This window comes from Kryptolebias marmoratus, linkage group LG12, assembly GCF_001649575.2.
Source record: "Kryptolebias marmoratus isolate JLee-2015 linkage group LG12, ASM164957v2, whole genome shotgun sequence".
NCBI classification, from domain to species: Eukaryota; Metazoa; Chordata; class Actinopteri; order Cyprinodontiformes; family Rivulidae; genus Kryptolebias; species Kryptolebias marmoratus.
In genome coordinates this window covers 8437819-8457386 of record NC_051441.1, presented here as the reverse complement: position 1 = coordinate 8457386, position 19568 = coordinate 8437819, and the positions used below count along the sequence as shown (strand labels likewise).

At 40.2% G+C, this 19568-nt stretch overlaps 2 protein-coding genes across 3 annotated transcripts in view; both read left to right on the top strand.

The window, feature by feature from the left end:
* Positions 1-3015, top strand: part of asf1ba (anti-silencing function 1Ba histone chaperone) — a 5502-nt gene extending 2487 nt beyond the window's left edge. Inside the window, exons 3-5 of the mRNA XM_017425312.3 lie at positions 682-797; positions 905-1081; positions 2250-3015. Of these exons, the coding sequence (XP_017280801.1) occupies positions 682-797; positions 905-1081; positions 2250-2441 (485 nt within the window). The 3' untranslated portion in view covers positions 2442-3015. The remainder of the gene's footprint in view (positions 1-681; positions 798-904; positions 1082-2249) is intronic.
* Positions 3016-3559: 544 nt separating this feature from the next.
* Positions 3560-18404, top strand: prkacaa (protein kinase, cAMP-dependent, catalytic, alpha, genome duplicate a). Of its 2 annotated transcripts, none has more exons than XM_017425425.3 (10): positions 3560-4399; positions 11547-11608; positions 12108-12236; positions 12513-12611; positions 12714-12796; positions 12876-13002; positions 13120-13215; positions 13343-13465; positions 14701-14865; positions 15446-18404. In XM_017425425.3, the coding sequence occupies exons 1-10, from the start codon at positions 4354-4356 to the stop codon at positions 15569-15571; spliced, it is 1056 nt and encodes a 351-aa protein (XP_017280914.1). In that variant the 5' UTR covers positions 3560-4353; the 3' UTR covers positions 15572-18404. The 2 variants fall into 2 exon arrangements, with proteins under 2 accessions (XP_017280914.1, XP_037834598.1); XM_037978670.1 differs by lacking the exon at positions 3560-4399 and adding an exon at positions 6120-6351.
* Positions 18405-19568: the final 1164 nt, after the last annotated feature.

Sequence of the window (19568 nt, the reverse complement as noted above, 5' to 3'; positions counted from 1 at the left end):
AAACATTTGAAATATATGATTTTGTATGTAATGTATGAATATAATATACAAGTTTCAATTTTTAAATGGAATTACTGAAATCAATCTACTTTTTCATGATATTCTAATTTTATGACCAGCACCTGTATTGAGGAACTGAGAGCTCCCCTCATTTGTTCTTTGTGACAACCTTGTGCACAGATAAACAAACACTACCCAAAACATGTACCTCCTTGGTGGAGGCTGGTAATGATCTGAAAAGAGAATAAGAGTAAGTTTAAATCAAAACTATGTACAAAATATGAATATATTATATATATATTTTAGGCACTTTGTTACCAGCAGCCTTAATAGGCATAAATTAAAGTTTTAGCTCCAGAGATGTAATTCTCAAAAAGCTGTTAGCAGAAAACCTTTCATAAAGTAGATGATAAACTGAGGGATGAAGCGGCATCAGTTCCTCTTTGCTGGACTTTTTCCTGTTTCTTAACTAGGTCTAATAATGTTTGTCTAATGTAAATAGTTTTTGGGCCTGGCATCTTTTTTTTGTTCACTTTTCTCATTTTCCAACTCTCTGCACAATAAGCAGTATCGAACTGAAGGCACTAGGTCTGATATTCGCTGCTCCTTTTACAGGGATTTCTTTTACTCCTCTGTAACAAAAGGAAGGTAAAGGTTCACTTTGTGCTCATTTGTCTGCAGACCTGGAATGGAAGATCATCTATGTAGGCTCAGCAGAGAGCGAGGAGTATGACCAAATTCTGGACTCGGTCTTGGTGGGCCCAGTTCCTGCTGGGAGACACATGTTTGTGTTTCAGGCGAGTCTGCTTGTTGAAAAGCTTACACATGCACAGCTATGCGACAATTATTGATCATCAAAACTCCTTAGACTAAGTACAATGTTTTAAATGTTTTGTTTCGACAGGCTGATGCCCCGAACACTGGACTGATTCCTGAAAGTGATGCTGTTGGTGTAACGGTCGTGCTGATTACGTGCACTTATCGTGGTCAAGAGTTCATCCGCATCGGTTACTACGTGAACAACGAGTACACGGAACCAGAGCTCCGTGAAAATCCTCCAATCAAACCAGACTACTCACAGGTTGGTTAATATTGCTCCTGATGCCAACAAAGCTGCAAAGTATAAGTGCTCTGAAATAATCCCATGGATAAGAAAGCTCTTGTATTCAAGACATGGAGTAATAGTGAATTTTTGAGGTCAGAAAAGTAAAAACACCCCTTAGCATGAAATCAAAAATAAAAAGTTCCTCAAATGCTTTTAGACAGATGTCTTCTGTTTATTAAAATAAGTGAAAGTAATATTAAAAAAATATTAAGTTTACTAAGTCCATATTAACCTGTTGTTATAGAGCATCTCTTGAGTTTCACTTAAAAGTATTCATCCATATTTTTTTTAATGTTACTGGTTCCTCTGGCTGCAGCAGAACCCTAAAGTAGAACCTTTCCACACTGTTTGTGCATCAGCGCTACGCCACTGGAACAGCCTGCAGTCCTGAGCTTCTACTTCCTCTTAGACCACAGAGATATTTCACATAGACTGGTCAGAAAATGAAATGTAAATTCAAAGCTAAACCATTTGGAAAATATTCTGAAAATTAAAGATATCTCAGTGCTTTAATTCTATCTGGTATTAAATATTTTTATTCCACCAGACTTTTTTTTTCAACAAAAAGGAATCCTGTGATTATTGGATTAACTTTTTTTTTTTTTTTTTTTTGCAGGATTTTAGCAGCATTTCTTGTTCAGATGGTAGTTTCAGTAGAAGCTTGCTGTGAGTTTTCCTGTAATGAGAAAGGATTTTGATTGTAGGTGTCACATTTTTTAGTAGTCTGACATTTGGGATGAAACTTTTCGCTCACAGGTGCAAAAAAAATGTAGAACTGAGATTTTATTGACACTTATTACACCTGAAAAGTGGTAGCTCCGTGTACTGATTATGTATATGTGTCACTTTTAATAGACTTTATAGTTGTAGTGTAAAAGCTATTTAAAGTAATAAATGTGTGTGATTTCAGTTAGATCAGCAAAAAAGGAACGTTTATTGTACAGTTTTAGTGGAATTTAAACTCAGTGGTTAGCATTTGTCTAAATTTTTTATCTTAGATACTTTTAGACACAACATTACCTTTTCAGATAATATAAATATTTTCCATATTAAATTAGGGAAATCTGAGTAATTAGCTTGAGAACCTGATGATTCTGATAATTGTGTTAACTCGCCTCTTCTTTCCTCTTTTTTTTTTTTTCAGCTTCAAAGAAATATTTTGGCATCAAACCCACGTGTCACCCGTTTCCACATCAACTGGGAAGGCTGCGCAGAAAGAATGGAAGACTCTGAAAACGTGGATCCTACGTCGAACTCCATGCTCCCGCCGTCTTGTCTGCCAGGCAAGGCCCCACCTTTGGGGGTACTACCAGATAACTCCATGGACTGCTTATAGAGACGCCTCCTGCTGCCCAAAAGGTGACGAATTAAAGGACAACACTTTATTTTTAAAGACGTTCCGAGAGTGGACGAAATGATGTACAGACCTGCCTGCCTTATTACTTCCTTTATTTTTCTAAAACATCCCAAAAAGGAACTTTCACCTTGGGCTTTGGAGAGCATTCGTTCCAGTGATGGAATTATTTTTATTTATAGATGTGTAGTCATTGTGATAATATTGAAAGCAATACTAAAGTGTGATAAAGAAACAAACAAAAAAAAAGCTACAGCTATAAAGGGGTATAGCTGAACTAAAACAAAACAGAATACTGTTATGGCTTTCTCTCTTTTTAATTTTATTTTGCAGAGCAAATTAACTTTAAATTTCAGCACTGAAGCAATAGGCAAAATATAACAATATGTTGATGTAAATTATAATTTCTTAATCTCATATATGTGTTAAAATTGCACTTTTTTTTCTATTTAGCCTTTTGAACTTTGGGTAGACTTTGTATGAAAAATAGTTCTCCCTCCATTTTTCCTGTTTTCAGTTTTGTGTTACAAATAAAAAAAAAGTATTGTATTTGTTACCTATTTGAGTACGGTTGTGTCCCTGTTACATATTTGTAAACTAAAGGTTTTTCTTTTGTATTTCATATATATGTAGCTCATAAGACAAATCTTATTTCCTATTCATTTAAACTACAGAGCCATCTGTGCAAAACAACTATCAGTGTGAGAATCTTTTCATGTTTTTTACATTTTACTAAAAATAGCTCATGTTAAGGTCACACCCAGTCACACATTTGTCGAGTAAAAAGGATTATTTGGCTTTACAACTAAAATACAGAACTACAAATCAGATGATTTCAAGATTATGTTTAATTTGTTATTTTCACTAAATAGGGTATTCTGAACTCAAAGTTTAAGGTTTAAAAAAAAAAGAAAAACATTTATAGTTACGAGCGTATTGGTAACTAATAAATCCGGAAGGCGGGGTAAAGCTGTTTTAACAGGCGAATCGCATCAATGCATTGATTTGATGCGTTGACATTCAACCAATCAGGACTTGATGTATGACATTTGTCACGCAACGGTTTGTCTGGGCAGCCAATGAGAAGCGGGAAGAGGCGGGACTTGGTGGATGGACGACTGGAGTTTCCCTTGCGGTCTGAAGATTAATGGAAGAGGTCTGTTGATCTGAAGAATCGACTGTCAGATGGTCGGACCAAGGAATCCATTGACCTATACGGATGATTTAGGAACGAATGGAGATATATCAATTTAAGTAACTGGCTGAGGAAAAAAAACCGAGCTGCCCGGATAGAAATTTTGGTATCCAGGTCTTAACTGCCAAGGCCTGCCCTTACACAGAGATAGCACCTGGTTAGTTCAGGCCAGGATTCGACTGCAAGGGACGCTGGAAGCTAATGCTAGCTTGCTAGGTAGAAACACGGAAACGTCTTAGTTTCGACGATTTGCATTCGAGCTGGATTTCGAAAACATCTGCTCACATCTGGAATAACCGAAAACGTTGAGTGGCAGTTGGATTTGCTGGCGCTTGCTTGGATTTTTTGTTTTGAACGCTAACGTTAGCAACCTGATATCCGCTGGCTAGCTGCTAGCTAACGCGCTAGCTCGGCTAACCTTTTAAACGTCAGCTCCAGCTGCAGACTTGGACGCGCTCGGTTGGAGTTTTCCGAAATCACAACCAGAACGTAGCTTAGCGAGGGTGTGTGTATGTGTGTGTCGGGGGGGAAACAAACGGCAACAAAGCGCTCGTTCGCCAATAATGATAGATGTTAGCTAGTAACTAGCTGTCAACTTCATTGAGTCCTGCGAGTTTCTCTAACGGTGCAGCATCACAGTCAGCGACTTCGAAGGAAAAGTCACCCAGAGCCGAGGAACTCGACCATCAGCCTGCCATCATGGGCAACACGCCCACCGCAAAGAAGGGCAATGAGATGGAAAGTGGTGAGTACCCTCCACCCGAGCCTACAGCAGACAGCTCCGTAATGCCCCTTGCTCTCCCTCAGTGTTTAGCTGTAGTCATTTCCTGTAGTCCCTTCCCATTATCACGGCAGCAACTTATAACTTAACGACTCCATAGCGTTTTAGAGTCCAAATAACTACCTCTATCAACGTTTTACTGATTCATACCAACAGCGTGTACTTATATATACTGCAAACCTCAAGCTCAAATGTTTCTAAAGCTCCTTTTTTATTTTTATTTTTTTTACATCCTCCTCACCGGACACCATAAACTGCTGTTCTCTCTCATATTGTGGGAAAGCTCGTGATTCAAAGCCCCAGGGTTATATTCGGAGGTAGCGGTTGGCATGACAACAGTCAAAGGATTTTCTTGTGGCTTTATGTTTATCAGATGTTTTCTTCTACTTTCATACGATTCTGGAAGGTTTCAGTAATATTGCAAACGCTTGTGCAGAGGAGTTTTCCCTGTCTTTGTGTGGGTGTGTGTGTGTTGCGATTACTTCCGGACAGAACGTTCTGCATGATCAGAAGTATTACCAAGACATCCAGAAATGTGAAGGAGTGTTAAGTTTCTTTATAGGTTGAGTCTTAATACAGAGTTCGGCAGAAAAAGTTGGTTGTTATCCACCGAGATGGGGGTCATATGATGCACGAGGGTGATCTTCTCCAGGCAGAAGCTTTGGAGTTTCGGAGTCTCTTGAACAGCATGTGATGAACATATTGTCGAACAAGAGCTCTTGTGTATGCGTGTATGTTGTGCCCGATTGTTTCACACGTAGTTTGCGTCAACTTCGTCTCTGCTGCTGTGAAGGGCACATTATCACAAGTTATCAAAACAAAAAGCTGACATTTACGCAGTGAGCCTAAGTGTTAAACAATTAACCTAAAATATATTGTTATGAACATGCTTTGTGTTTCGTTTCAGACTTTTTGAGTCTTTTAGTCAGACTTACTGGCCGTGGAGAATACTTGGAAGGACAAAGTTTTATGTCTTTACTTTTAACATCATAAATAACGCCCAAGTGTGCAAAGTTTGAACTGGTATCTGCAAAATGAGCATCAGCTCCTTGTTAATGGCAGAGAGTAGGTGTGAAGAATGGACTCCTGTCTCTGTAACGTTAACCCGTCACTGAAAAATAGGCCACGACTTTCAGGTGCCTAAAGGCTGCTGGAGTTATTTTATTTTTAGGAAATCACAGCAGTGAAATAAAAATAAAGAAATAACCAGGAACAGAACTGGTCCTGCTTTTAGATTGGTTCATGCTCCGCATTCTTATCAGCTCGATCGCTGTCGGCCCACCCTGATCTCCAGAGACAGGTGCAGACCAGGGGTTCAGAGCCCACACCCACCCAAGGGGCGTTATTTTCCACAGAGCAAATACAGAACATGGCAGCCCATTTTGGTTTCTATGAAAAGTAGTAATAGTGTGTTGAAAGCTGTTTCAGGTGCACAGCCTCTGCTGCCAAAGGACTTTGCAGACCAGAGAACTCAAGCAGGGAGCTGCTGCTGCTGCATGGGTATAAAGGGCTCATTTCTGGCCCACAGGAAGAATCAGGGCGGACAGATTCTGCGAATTGCAGCAGGAAGTGAAGGAGCGAGGAAGGTCCAGCCCAGACTCTGCACAGTCGGCCATCTCCTCTCCTGTTCTATAGACTCAACACGGGCAACCAGGAAAGCTGGAAGTTTGGGACTTTACCGCGCTGTTTGTGTGACGTTTTGTGGATTTCTGACTTTGTTACCGGTCTGGACAAACTGCAGCACTGAAAGCTACAAAGAGCTGTTTTGGCTGGCTTCCTCCAGCCTTGTATGATGTCTGTTATTCACAAGCTGGCAGGAAGGTTGTTTCACCGAGCTGGACCTTGTCTAGGAGACATAAACAGTGGCGAGGGGATGCACCAACAACCACAGGAGGAGCTAGAGGCTTACAGCTTGAGTGAGTTTTCTCTCTGGAGCCGGACAGAAGCACGAGGGTGGGGCTGTAGTTCATGCCATGTCCCACTAATGTAGCCAGTCACTCAGGAAAAATCAAAGTTAGTAGAAATACCCACCATGTTTTTCTTTATGATTACTTACTCAGTTGGTGTCATGAACTTAGGAGTTGGGAGTTTGATTGCTCTGATAGAGTAATCTTTCTTTCTAGTTGTACTAGTTTATTATGTACGACCAGTTTGTACCTGTGTGTGCATGCACATTTATGTGGTATGCACCAACAAGTTAAGTCCTCTCTTTCTCACTGAACTGTTACCTTTTTGTGTTCTTGCTGGAGAGAAAAAAAAAACAGATTTCTTGACTATTTTAGAAACATTTGTTTCTGTTAAACTAAAAAATGTAGTAATGATCATAGTTAAACATACATCTTCCTCCTTTTTTATAGCACTGTATCATTGTCCCTCTGAATTAATGTAAATTATTGTTTGTTGCTTCTTATTTAGCTCTGCATTCACACTATCCAAACTTCTGAGCAGGACCATACTTACAACCAGTTATGTCACTCATTGACTCATGTGTTTTAAACTTTACCACACAGTGAGGCAGCAGTCTGTCAAAGTACAACTCTCTGCGTTTCTATAAATATTCCCGTCCTTCCCCCCGCTCTGCACACAGCCACCAGGTTTGTGTTTAGGTCAGTCATCACTTCCTGTCTCTGCTGAAAGGGGCTTTGTTATAAGCCTACACTGATTATCAGCAGACCATGCTGTTTAAATGCCAATCACCTGCTTCAGACGGCTCACAGAGCTGAAATGGCAACTTGGGAGACTGAAACATTGTCAGAAATATACTGACCAAACTAATCACTACATTCCATCTTCAGACAAAGGCCACCAGTTTATCTTTAGGGGTGGAAAAATTCACCAAATGTTTTGAATTAGCTTTAGGGGGTCCTTTATGAACCAGATGGAACCTCTTAAGGAAAAATACCCCCGCCAAAACATTAGTGACAAATGAAAACAAACCCTCAATTGGGTTTTCATTAGTTTCCAACAGAAAATGCTAAGCTTTTCAGCTAAAATAGGCTTAGACGTTTCTTTGCCAGGGTGTACGGGGTCAGAGGTTGTGCAGAGAACTGGAATAAAGATGCTTAAAGAAAGTGGAAAACAAGTATTTTTACCAAAAAGATGAGATCTGAATTTGTCCCCAGTGACATATGTTTATTATGACAGGGTGTATTCCTGTGTGCATCCTAATACTGGCCTCTATTTGACGCATAAGTCAGATTTGTGTTAATTTTTCTGACTTGAAACAGAAATTCTGACTGCAGAGTGAAAATGGTTTTCACAGAGCAGTCAGCTATTTACAAATCAGCATCAGAGGTTATTTAGATTCTTTGTTACAAACTAGAGAGTAAATGCAACTATGGCTGGATTTTTGTTTTTCCTGACTTGAAAGATTTTATGATTTCATGTCTGATAAATCGAGGTGACGTATTATTATACTTGACATGCAGCCCTTTGATTCCTTTAACTGAGGGGATTAAAAACTGCTGAAGTGGGACCTTGAGGTCTACTAGAAAAATTGTTCTACAAGTTTGTAAATTCAAGACTTGTCCGTCCAACTTGCAGAGGAAAAATGGACTCACAATACCATGAAGACAACGGCATCACTCATAAATATTCTCAGCCTGGCCTGCGCTTACAATCTTTTTTTTTTTTTGTAAACACTGGCTGTCTTTATATGGATGGCAATATTCCACTCATTAGAGCCTGACTAAAAATAAGTCATGGCCGTTTAAACATCATTTTCTAGTCGCTTTAACATGAATAAGAACATATTCAAAGTAAGCGTTCATTTTATCCCGACTAAAACGTACGTGGCTGCAGAGCGAGGCCTCCATTCTCAAGAAGCTGTCTGGCTTTAACTTTATATGCTGACTTTAGACTGGATGCCACAATCAACTTGGAGTCAAAAACTGTTAAGTCAAACTCTGCTCTGCAATAAAACACAGCCTAAATGCTCTAAAGGCCTTATTCAGGTTGAATTTGTCTGTACACTTTAATTTTATAGGTGTGTTGTACCATAAATCTGTGTAAATGATGCACTTTTATACAAAAAGCAAAGCAAGACTGTGTTTGATCCCCCCCCCCCCTTCTCAACTTTAGGCTCATCGTCATATTTAAGCAGTGAAACGGATTAATTCAGACCCTTCTGCAGCCATGGACAGTTAAAGAAGCATAAAACTGTGAGATGACTGAGCCGTTTGTCGGCTCTTTCGCTTCCCAACTGGTCAGAAATTTATCAGGCCACTATGTTTCAGGACACTAGATTATAAAACAACTTTCCATTGGTTGCTTCCTAGTAAATGTCCCCTGGCTGTGTGCAGCCTATGTCAGAAATTGATTTATCACCTTTTCAGGCTTGCAAACACATCTCTGGCTCTGTTTGTCCGTTCTGCTGTTTTTCTTATTCACCACATCCCCCCATTTATGCTATCCGAACCAGGCCCAGCGTCGACCAGCTTCTGATTTGCCGCTCTTCGCAGTTTAATGTCGGTCAGTTCGCCCCAATATAACCCTTGCGTTTCTGCATCAGAGTGGGCCAGCGGGGCCCACGAGAGGCATGGAGGATTGATTTTTTTTTTTTGGAGGATCAATTCGGCGCTGGCACTACACGGACTGTGGTGCATTTGGGCTGGGAGAAAGTTTCAGTGTGGCGGAGAGTTCCTGTTTTCGCTCGTCTCCTGAGAGTGCCACTTTTATGTTTTTGAAAACATCCAGATCATCTCTAAAGGTTTGTCATCAAAGCTGCGACATCTGATTGGTTCTGCTAATTAGGGGGGGAAGCTTTAGTTGAACTGTCTCGTTCATCTCAAGGGTCTTTACTTAGGCCTAGTTTTGCATTAGAGTTTATCTCTGGGTTGGATAATTATACCAGCCAGTGTTTTATGCCCCTCCTCCTGGTGATCATGCCCCTGTTTAGATCAATATATATAGCCTCTGTGTGTGTGTGTGTGTGTGTGTGTGGCATGAGAGGGAACAGCAGGAAGCACTTTGTGTACAGAATAAATATTGATACAAACCAAGCAAGGGTCCAATTGATCTGTATGAGTGTTACTGGGAGCAGTAGTTGCATTCCAGGCTGTTCGACTGTGGAGGTGGATGCTACTTTTTGAACTTGGTCCCCAGCAAAGTGACAGTCACTGGAAACCTTCTGCTGTTCAGGACTCTGGGCTGTTTTGTAGAAGTTTTAGTCGCTGAACCGGCCACATCGCTCGCCGAGAGGGAGGATAGGTCATGAGCCAGTGGCTGTAGGAAGATTTTTTTAAAAAAAAGAGGCGACGAAAGAAGTACAGGGGAGACCTTGCAAGGCTAATGTGTGACAGGAAGAGCTCCAGAAGGCATGGAAGCAAGAGGGAATCATCCTCGCGCTCAAGTGAATCAGGGTCACGCTCAGCAGACGCTGCAGCACCAGAAGTAGCCTTAAACCTCCCAGATGGTAAGGAACATAGTTATAGCGTAGTCGCAGTGTGAAGTTTATTTGTTTGTTTGCAGCTTCCAGCATCTGCAGCGAGCCTCATAGACGGACTAAAGACCAGCAGAGCTCCTTTGGACAGCTGCTAATTTGGCCTTTTAGCTTCCAGTTACGTTTTTCCCGTCCATCCATGTTTTTCCTCGGCAGAGATCCAACTTATTCTTGTAATTGCTCCATTTTTGGCTCTTTCTGCTTGGAAGTGCAGTTGAATAACTTTCACGGGAAATGTTTTCCTCCCTGGCGACCACTCTGCTCTCATTGCTCTCTGTGGGAGCCACAGTGCTCCTGACATGTTTATGTGAACTTTGGTCTTTGCCATTTTTGCTGGCTTTCTCCCATCCCATTGTTGGGCCTGCAGGTCTTTGGAGATTTTGCAGGAAATCAGATCGGCTAAGTGAGGATTAAGCTTTACGTATGTGTTTGAGATTCACTGAGATGGCCTGAGACTTTTATATGCGCGTGTTTGCTAGCAACCGTGTCATAATATTAATTTTAACTTTCCAATTCAAACATCACTCCAGAACATCATAAGTGTAAATATTTATATCACTAAGCTGATAAATGAATTACTATCCACTTTCATTATTGACCACTGGCCAGCTTTATCTAAACTCCCCTCGGCAGTTGTTTCATATTGATTAGGCAGACAGAAAATCTACATAATCCTGAAAAGGCCTTTCATGTGTCAGGTTTTCAGCTGATCACAGATGTAATGCGTTTAGTACTGATGCTACGGAAAAATATTAATAATTTATACCCTAAACTCAGTCAAACATTTGTGAAATCATGTCTAAATTGTCATAAACATTAATTTCTTCAAGATGAATGAAGCAAAATAGGTTGATTTTCATAGACGTAATTTAGCATCAAAGCTAATTGAAATTTATCGTCTATTTTTTTTTTCCCTTTCCTGACACCAGCTGTTCATTCAGAAGCTTCACCATTTTCTATCCGAGCGTAACAGTAATGTAGGAGTCGTCCTGCAGCTGGGGTGGATAGTTAAGTGGAATGAGGAAGGGCTAATTATCTTCATGTTCCCACAGATAAGGGGTAAAAATGAACTTTTCCATATGACAACGTGTGTGCCAAGCTGTAATTAATCTGTCCTCACAGGCATTAGTGTGTCGGCAAACAGTCGTATGTTACATGTTTGTTTTTGCTCAATGCGTGTTTTATTGCACCCTTAGCCCCCCTTTCTGTTGAATTAGTAACATTTCTTAAAATTGTTTTTTTTTTTTTTCAAGTAGATTTATCCAAAACAGCTTAAGGGGAAGTTTTTATATTAGGGAGCTTAAAATGTTAATTTTCTGTTCTGGATCTGCTTCCTCAGAATTAAAACTCTTAGTGTCAGGATTAATCTTGATGCTGAATATTACTTATCTTGGGGTCTTTTCTAGCTAGCTGAAAAGTCATGAGCCTAGGATTAGAAAACATTTATCGAGCCATTATGTTTAGAACATGCTCACATAACTGAATAATGTTCGTCGTGCTCACTCTCTGGTCTGTCTTTATTTTTTTCTGGATCTTATTGCCAAACCCTGAGCCGTTTTCTCTCCTGGGCCCAGATTCGATGGGATCTGGGTGACCCTCTTTTTGTTTTTTAATCAGCACGTGTCACAGACTTTGTTTGAAAACATCTTCTTTTTTTTTCTTTCTTCACAGTGAAGGAGTTTCTTGCCAAAGCCAAAGAAGATTTCCTGAAAAAATGGGAGAATCCAGCACAGGTTAGTGTTGAACCTGATTGCTTCAGTTTTTATGGAAAGAAACGTTATTTCTCATTCTGTCAGTGCTTCATCTTGTTCTGGACCTTATTTTCTTTTTTTTTATTCCTGTTTAAACGTCTTAGTGTGACAACATATTTTTCAGCTGCTCTTCAGATGAAGCTGTAGTTATATTTTTATGTAAATCAGCTTTTAGGCAGAATCATGGGAACAGCCCTGCCTCTGGAGGCATTAAGGCTTTTTATTGTAGTAGAGCAGTGCACCCTCTGCTGGGCCTTTCTCAAATATAGATGTATATTTATAAATCAGCCACGACTGCATCTTTAAAATACTCAAAACAACTTTATTTAATTGGCAAATACACATTATTAGCACGTCCGAGCATTTGAATTGAGGCCTTGATTTATAAATATTGTTAAAACTAAGTGGTGCTTGTGATGTTTGTCAAGAATATATATATTTTTTTCCGTCTTTAAACTCACGTCTTCTTCTGCCCCGCCAGCAAACTGCAGGATTGGATCATTTTGAGCGTTTGAAGACCTTGGGCACCGGGTCGTTTGGTCGAGTCATGCTGGTCAAACACAAAGAGACAGGCCAGCATTTTGCCATGAAAATACTTGACAAACAAAAGGTACAGTATGTGTGAACTCTGACACTCAAAAGAACAAAACATGGTAAATACGCTTGACCTAACAGTAATCCCTCCTAAAGAAATTGTATTTAAACTCTTAATTAATGATCAGATTTGAAAATCAACTCGTTTTTCTACAACGCTGGAAAGAATTCCTTAAAAACATGTTGATGTTACATTGAATCACTTTGAAAGGAAACCAAACAGGCTAACAGAAAGTTAGCATTTTTTATGAGCATACATTTTTGACACACCCGTTTCCTGATCCTTTTCTAGGTAGTGAAGCTGAAGCAGATAGAGCACACACTGAACGAGAAACGCATCCTGCAAGCTGTCAGCTTTCCCTTTCTGGTGCGATTGGAACACTCTTTTAAGGTATTCATTGAAAAGTTTATCTCCTCACGTCGGCCGGAGTTTGTTCATCCTGTTTGCATTTGTTTTGCCTGACAAAGTAAGAGCAGTCTTGTCTCGCTGCAGGATAACAGTAATCTGTATATGGTGATGGAGTATGTGCCTGGGGGTGAAATGTTCTCACATTTAAGGAGGATTGGTAGATTCAGGTAAGTTGGCTGGGCTCAGATGAAGTACTTCCACTCACTGCTGGTTGACTGTAAAACCTGAGGATCGTTTGTTTTGCAGTGAACCACACGCCCGTTTCTACTCAGCCCAGATTGTACTAACCTTTGAATACCTTCACTCCCTGGATCTCATCTATCGAGATTTAAAACCAGAGAACCTGCTGATTGACCAGCAGGGTTACATCCAGGCAAGGATTTTAGAATTGGTTTTCGGGGATCAGCAACATTTTCTGTTTAGCTGTTATAAATGCTCTCCTGCCGTTTGCAATCAGTGCCCAGAACCGTGTACTTTGCACTCTCCTTAGGTAACAGATTTTGGATTTGCAAAACGGGTGAAAGGTCGGACTTGGACGCTTTGTGGCACTCCGGAGTACCTGGCACCGGAGATCATCCTCAGTAAAGTAAGTTCTGAGCTCAGTCCGTGGTGAGCAGTGAGGCAGTCCAGGAGCTTTCAGATTAATGTGACATTCGACTGTCGTGTCTTCACCTCTGATCACTGAAGTCATGTTTTTGTTTCTGTGTGTTCAGGGTTACAATAAAGCAGTGGACTGGTGGGCTCTGGGAGTTCTGATATATGAGATGGCTGCTGGGTATCCTCCCTTCTTTGCAGACCAGCCCATTCAGATTTATGAAAAGATTGTATCCGGGAAGGTGAGATTAGAGGAAGTTACCTGATTAATGTCTTTTATCATTTTTAATCCAAACTGTTTTTAAAATTCCCAATGAAGCTCGATGGTATCAACACATTACTCTTATATTTCAAAACTCTAGCTGATGTGGAAACTAAGAGATATCCTGATAAGGTAGATCTCCCTTCTAAAATGTTCTGGTACTTTAGTAACTCAGTAACTCAGATTGCTTTGGTATCTGAATGTCTGGCATCAATTTACATCTGGCACAACTTGAAAAAAAAATCACCGAAATACTTTGAATGTGATACAAAAACTAAATCTATTGCAGATTTATTTTTTTTTTCATTTAGCTTATTATGGCTTTAGGTATATCCAGTTTTTAAAGCACATTATGCTGAACAAAGCCTTTTTAGGCTTTGCATCAAAGTTAAACTTAGTAAGTTTTGTTCATTTCAGTGTTAGTTTCAGGACAGTATTCGTCTCGCAAACGTTGGCAGAGAAATAACGGATGGTTTATCACGTGTCCACCGGTGACTTCTCAGCTTTTGGCCTGCAAGTTTTCCTCACATGACATTTATCTAAGAAGAGCCCAATGTGCGTTGAAAAAAAATATCTGCAGTAACAGCTTCTTAAAGCTCTTATCACCCTCCATGAGACGGCACGAAGTCGGCTCTCAGTCACGTGATCACGTAACGACAGTTTCATCGTTTTGTTCTCGTAGCAGCTTCGTCTGCCGCGTTTCTCACAGGGGGGTTTATGCCAAGTAGGGTGCGATTGGTCAGAGGTTGTTGTGGGCGTGTTTATGTGGCAAAGCCGGTGGGCTTTAATAATGAAGTCATTTTGTTTCTGCTGCTCTGCTGAGAAAGTTCAGCCGTCTTAACGGCTGCTCCAGCAAAACGAGGACAGGAGAGGTGAGAAGCCGACGGGAAGAAACCGTTTTAACGCCGTAAGAGGAGGGAGGAGCTTCCCAGGAGTTCTGAGCCCAGTGTCTCGTGGATTATGAAAGATACGTGCGAAACAAACGTCTTGCCACCACGTGACCGCCAACAGACCTCTTATGCAGTATAATAGTCTTAACACTGACTTTGTTCTATTAAGTGCTGTTAAGATGAACTGTCGAAACCCCCTCTGTGTGGACATGAGAACAAGGTCATTTTAGCCCAAACTAATCTACACCTAGCTGTAATTCATGATCCTACAGTCCGTTATCAATCATTAAGAGAGATCAGACCTTCTACTTTTTCTGTTTTCTAGGTTCGCTTCCCTTCCCACTTCAGCTCAGACCTGAAGGACCTTTTGAGAAATTTGCTGCAAGTGGACCTGACCAAGCGCTTTGGCAACCTCAAGAACGGCGTCAACGATATCAAGGGTCACAAGTGGTTTGCCACCACAGATTGGATTGCCATCTACCAGAAAAAGGTGAGACGGGCCTCCTTCCAGCAGCGTTGTGTGCTGATGGTGTCCTCTTACAGGGGAAGCGAAAAGCAATCATTACAAAAGAAGATGGGGTTTGATGAAACCTTTGTCAGTGGAAGTGTCCGCGGCTATACCTGTTAAAGGATTTCACACTTTGTAAATGACTAGAGAATCATAAAGAAGCACCGTGAAACAAGCATACGTAGTCTTAGGGTGTTAGGAAGAGCTTTGAAAATCACAGCATTGTTTTAAATGTTGATCAAAATAAACTTAAAATACAAAAAGGAAACATGTATTTGACAGCAGGATCATATAAATAATAATAAAACATCCCTCCACTTTTTGAGCTCTTAGTTTTATATCAGTATTATTTTCCCTGCCTGCAAAAGATGCAAATGAACGCAGCCACACATGATCAGGTAGACCTGTAGCTGTAAGTATTTAAGTTTTATTTATAAATGGTGGCGTGAATTCGCTGCCATCAGTTAACATTTAATGAGGATAAATCCAGTTGTTTAGTTTATTCCAGTGGTTTTGGTGGATGTTTCACATTCAATGACTGTGCCTGTCTGGTGTTTTCCAGGTGGAAGCTCCTTTTATCCCCAAATGCAAAGGCCCCGGCGACACGAGCAACTTTGACGACTACGAGGAAGAGGAAATCCGAGTTTCCTTCACAGAGAAGTGCTCAAAGGAGTTTGCAGAGTTCTAGATTTCAACCTTGAGTAGCAGGGAGAGGGGCGGAAATTTAGAAAGCGAAAAGGGGATCCGAATACAGGAAACACTTGTGTGGACTGATAATTTGCTCATTTGTTATGAGGAAGAAAAAAAAATAGTAAAATCCCCCAAAATTGGAAAGGTAGGGAAGGTGAAGAAAGATCTACAGAACCAGCAGTGTTGCCTTTTCTGATTGTTTCTCAACTGTTTGCTATTAATTTATTTATCCCTAATGTGTTTGTGACAGGGTCTCGACAAGAACAAGCATAGATTGTTGCTGTTCAGCTAGAGTTGTATTTTTTTCTGATGGCATGATGACACATTTGCAGTCTTTCAAGTTGGAGGCACCGATTTTTCTGTGAAGGTACTGAATTTGTTCGGCTCCTTTTTTTTTTTTTTTTGGGTTGTTGTTGAATGGGCCCACTCTACAAGCTTCTCTAGCGATTTGTAGAGTGATCGTTGTATCCTGTTAGCCTGGTTCCCCCTCCATCTCTCCAACCGGAATCTGTCCAAGCAATACCAAGTCCAACAGATGTGCCTATCATAACGCCAACTGGTTGGAAAACCGCGTCGAACGCAGTTGGTGCAGAGTTTTGATTCGGGTGGCGTCGACCATTGTGGCCAATGTGGTTGAAAGCTTGAAAAACCATCTGCACCTGCCTTTGTCTGCTCAATGTGGCATGATTATTGGGCAGATGATGCACTCTGCTGCTTGCATTGGAAAGCGGCGGTGACCTCTTCGATCCGAGTGAAAAGTTGTTTATCACAGTAAACTTCGTCAAGGTCTGAAACCACTGGGGGACCTGAGAGAAGTAAACATGAGGTCTGCATTTAAGTCTTTCTTCTTAGCTGAATTTATTAGAGCATTTTAAGAAATTCTATTGGTGATTATTTTGTCCTTTTTATGTTGATCTCTGTGCTTGTGTGTTATTTAGTGTTCGAGGGTGGCTCAACAGGCAGCCGCTGACATTGTGCTCACACTCCTGGCTATTGTTTATTTTATTATTCACATATAAACGGAGCGTCCCTCTTTTCAGCACTGTCTCATAGCTGTAAAACGACAAGACATTTTCGAGAAGAAAACCTATGAATTCTGCCAAATTCGCGGACTTGTGTTCATCGCAGTTGTGCGTACGTAACAAGGATGGTGGCGGACGGAGTTATGCAGAACAGTAGCAAAACCTTTCAACACCGTGTGCATGTGATTTTTGTACAGTATCACTTTTCCAGAACGATGGTGGAGAATATCTGAGCTGAGGTACCTGAGATTGTGGATGAAATGTCTGATATTAAAGCGGCTGCGCAGCGATCTGTTGGAAGATCCTGTAAAACGTGTCAAAGTCTTCTGGGCTTTGTTTATTCTTCACTTGTGCGTCGGTCAGTGTTTGCAGAGACTTGTCACAGAAACAGATAATCTCACTTTGGCAGATTTATTTTTCTCCTTAAGTTTCGGATTCGTCACACTGTCACGCAGTTTTTTGCAGTCCAGCCAACTGTTTGGTGGGACTGTTGGGATTGGCAGTGTTTTGGTTTCTTTTTTTTGTTGTTGTAACAAATTAAACTACAGAAGCAGTTCTGGAGCGGTCCCCTTTTTTTTGCCAAGTTTAATTCTGTGGATGCAAGACAATCGCAGACCAAACCTCATCGCTGGTTTGTTGACTGAACTCGTTGTTTTGACCTGAAAGATGAACGTTTCCACCCACCCCACCCTCCATAGGCTCTCGGTGCTAGACTTTGTCCATCTCACTGAAAAAAGCTTCTGTGAGTTGTTTGACGTGCATCTTGTTAACACAACATTTTCAGAATGTTTTTGACTCAATGATTTCGGTAGGCTCGAGTGTTTGTTATGGTGGCGTCTTAATGAAATTAAGATCAAACACAGGTTACCTTTTTGAATGTATTGAAAATGGAGATGTTTCAATGCTGTCTGGAAACACTACGTGTATTTTTTTTATAATCATGAGCTTGTTTCTTTTCTTTCTTTTTGTTTTGTTTCGTTTTTTTTTTCTTGCATGTGGTAAAGCAGGCTCAAATGGTGACACTTCTCCTGGACCTGAAACATGTCCGAGAAACCCTTTTTTTGTTTTTACAGCTCCGACAGTCTCTCCGACTTGTTTGAGCGTCACTTTAAACCATACAGTGGAGCCAATTTGTCCGGCCGTTTGGAAATAAAGCACATGCCACACGTTTTCAGATCTGTTTAAATTGATTTGTGCTCGTTCTTTAAAACATTTTAAAACACTTTGAAGAAAGCACATGTGGTATCTTTTCAGCTTTGTCTTGACAAATGGCAAAAAAAAATCTGCATTTGAGAGCTGAACTTGACTCTAAAGACACTGAAAACTCAACACTGTTGTTTTTTTTTAAGTTGCCCATAAAACCCTTACTGACAGTTGTCTCGTTCTTTTCTATCAGCTTGACACTACTGACTGCTCTGTGCTACATTAACTTTGTCTCCGGTTTTGCCTTCTATTTTCACATAACTTTACTCAAACATAACACTTTTTACATCTGAGATGTTTTGCGTTCATATTTTCTAATTGTATTTTCAGAAAAAAAAAAGATCTGGGGGTGGGAAGAAAAGAAAAAAAGCAAAAACAGAACATCAATCTTTTTTCCTCATGAGCTGGGTACAGTGCTTGTGTAGTCTATTGTACCTTTTTTTTGGGAAACAATACTGTATATCCTTGCCTTTGACAGTCTTAACTATCTTACCCTCTGGAGAACTTGAGATACCCTTAGAACACAATGAGTATGTTAAAAAATATAAACAAAGTAATATTTTGCAAAATGTATCATTCCAATAAAGTTTTACTTGTTAAGACAAACACGTCTGGTTTGTTATTAATTTCTCACTTCGTGCAGCGTCTATTTCGTATGATGGCCAGTTTTGAGTTTTGTATGTTCCTAACCATTTTGTCTGTTCCTGTAAATGTTCCAAGGCAGCAGGGTTCGTGGGGACGTGTTTCGGCTCGAGGCGTGCTGTGAGTTCAGGTGTGAGTTTGGGTGAGGCGGTTTGTTCGCTGCAGGATTGAAACTCAAACATCAAAACGTCATTGGTACTTAAACATGCATCACTAATAAAAACAGTTTTTATATGTTTTTAATTTTAGCCATGTATTTGCATGTCCTCTATCATCCATTAGAGGGTGCTGCAGCACCCTCTGAGCCCTAAGTTCCCATGGCCTTATTTGTAGGCACAATTTTTTTTTTAAAGTGCAATGTTAGTCATTTTATTCTAGCATGAGCTCAGTTACCAGCCTGTTCTGAACGCTCTCCTAACCTCGTCGGTGATCCGGGCTCGTTCAGAGGTTTAAACATATTTCTTTACACTGAAACGTTTAAACTCTGCAGCAGAAAACATTTACAGAGTCGTGAACGAGAGTGATCAGAACAATATTTAACATTTTTTTATGTAACAGCATGAAAGCAATTCATTGACTGTACCATTTCCAAAAGAAAAAAAAAACAAATAAAAAACTACAAAAATGTCTGCAAAGTCAGTGTTGGCTCCATGATTTGATTAATTCATATCTAGAATTTGCAAATATTTTTCAATATTTTTTCTGTTTATTCAATATTTATCTGAGCCACTTAGTGCAACAAACCCCCAAATAATCTCCGCCATCATCCCAAACACAAAGCAGGGGGACGATTTGAGTCGACTTGTAATTAATTGTGGATCTTTTAGAAATAAAAACATCCACTCTGAAGTATTTCAAGCTGAAACTCCCACAAGGACGCGCTTCTTCTCCTGACAGGATTATCACATTTTTCCAAACTTTTGCATGGAAAAATGAGAAATCGGAGAAATTATTTAATATTTGGACATGGGTGAGGCATTTAAATAGTTATAAATTTAGTTTGCTGCACATACCTGCGTGGTCAGCACTGAAAATGGAAAAACGAGGTTAGAAAAACATCTCTGCTGCAGCTGAATGGAGTATACGTGCATTAAAATGTGCAAAATGCTTGATATATACTATTGTTAA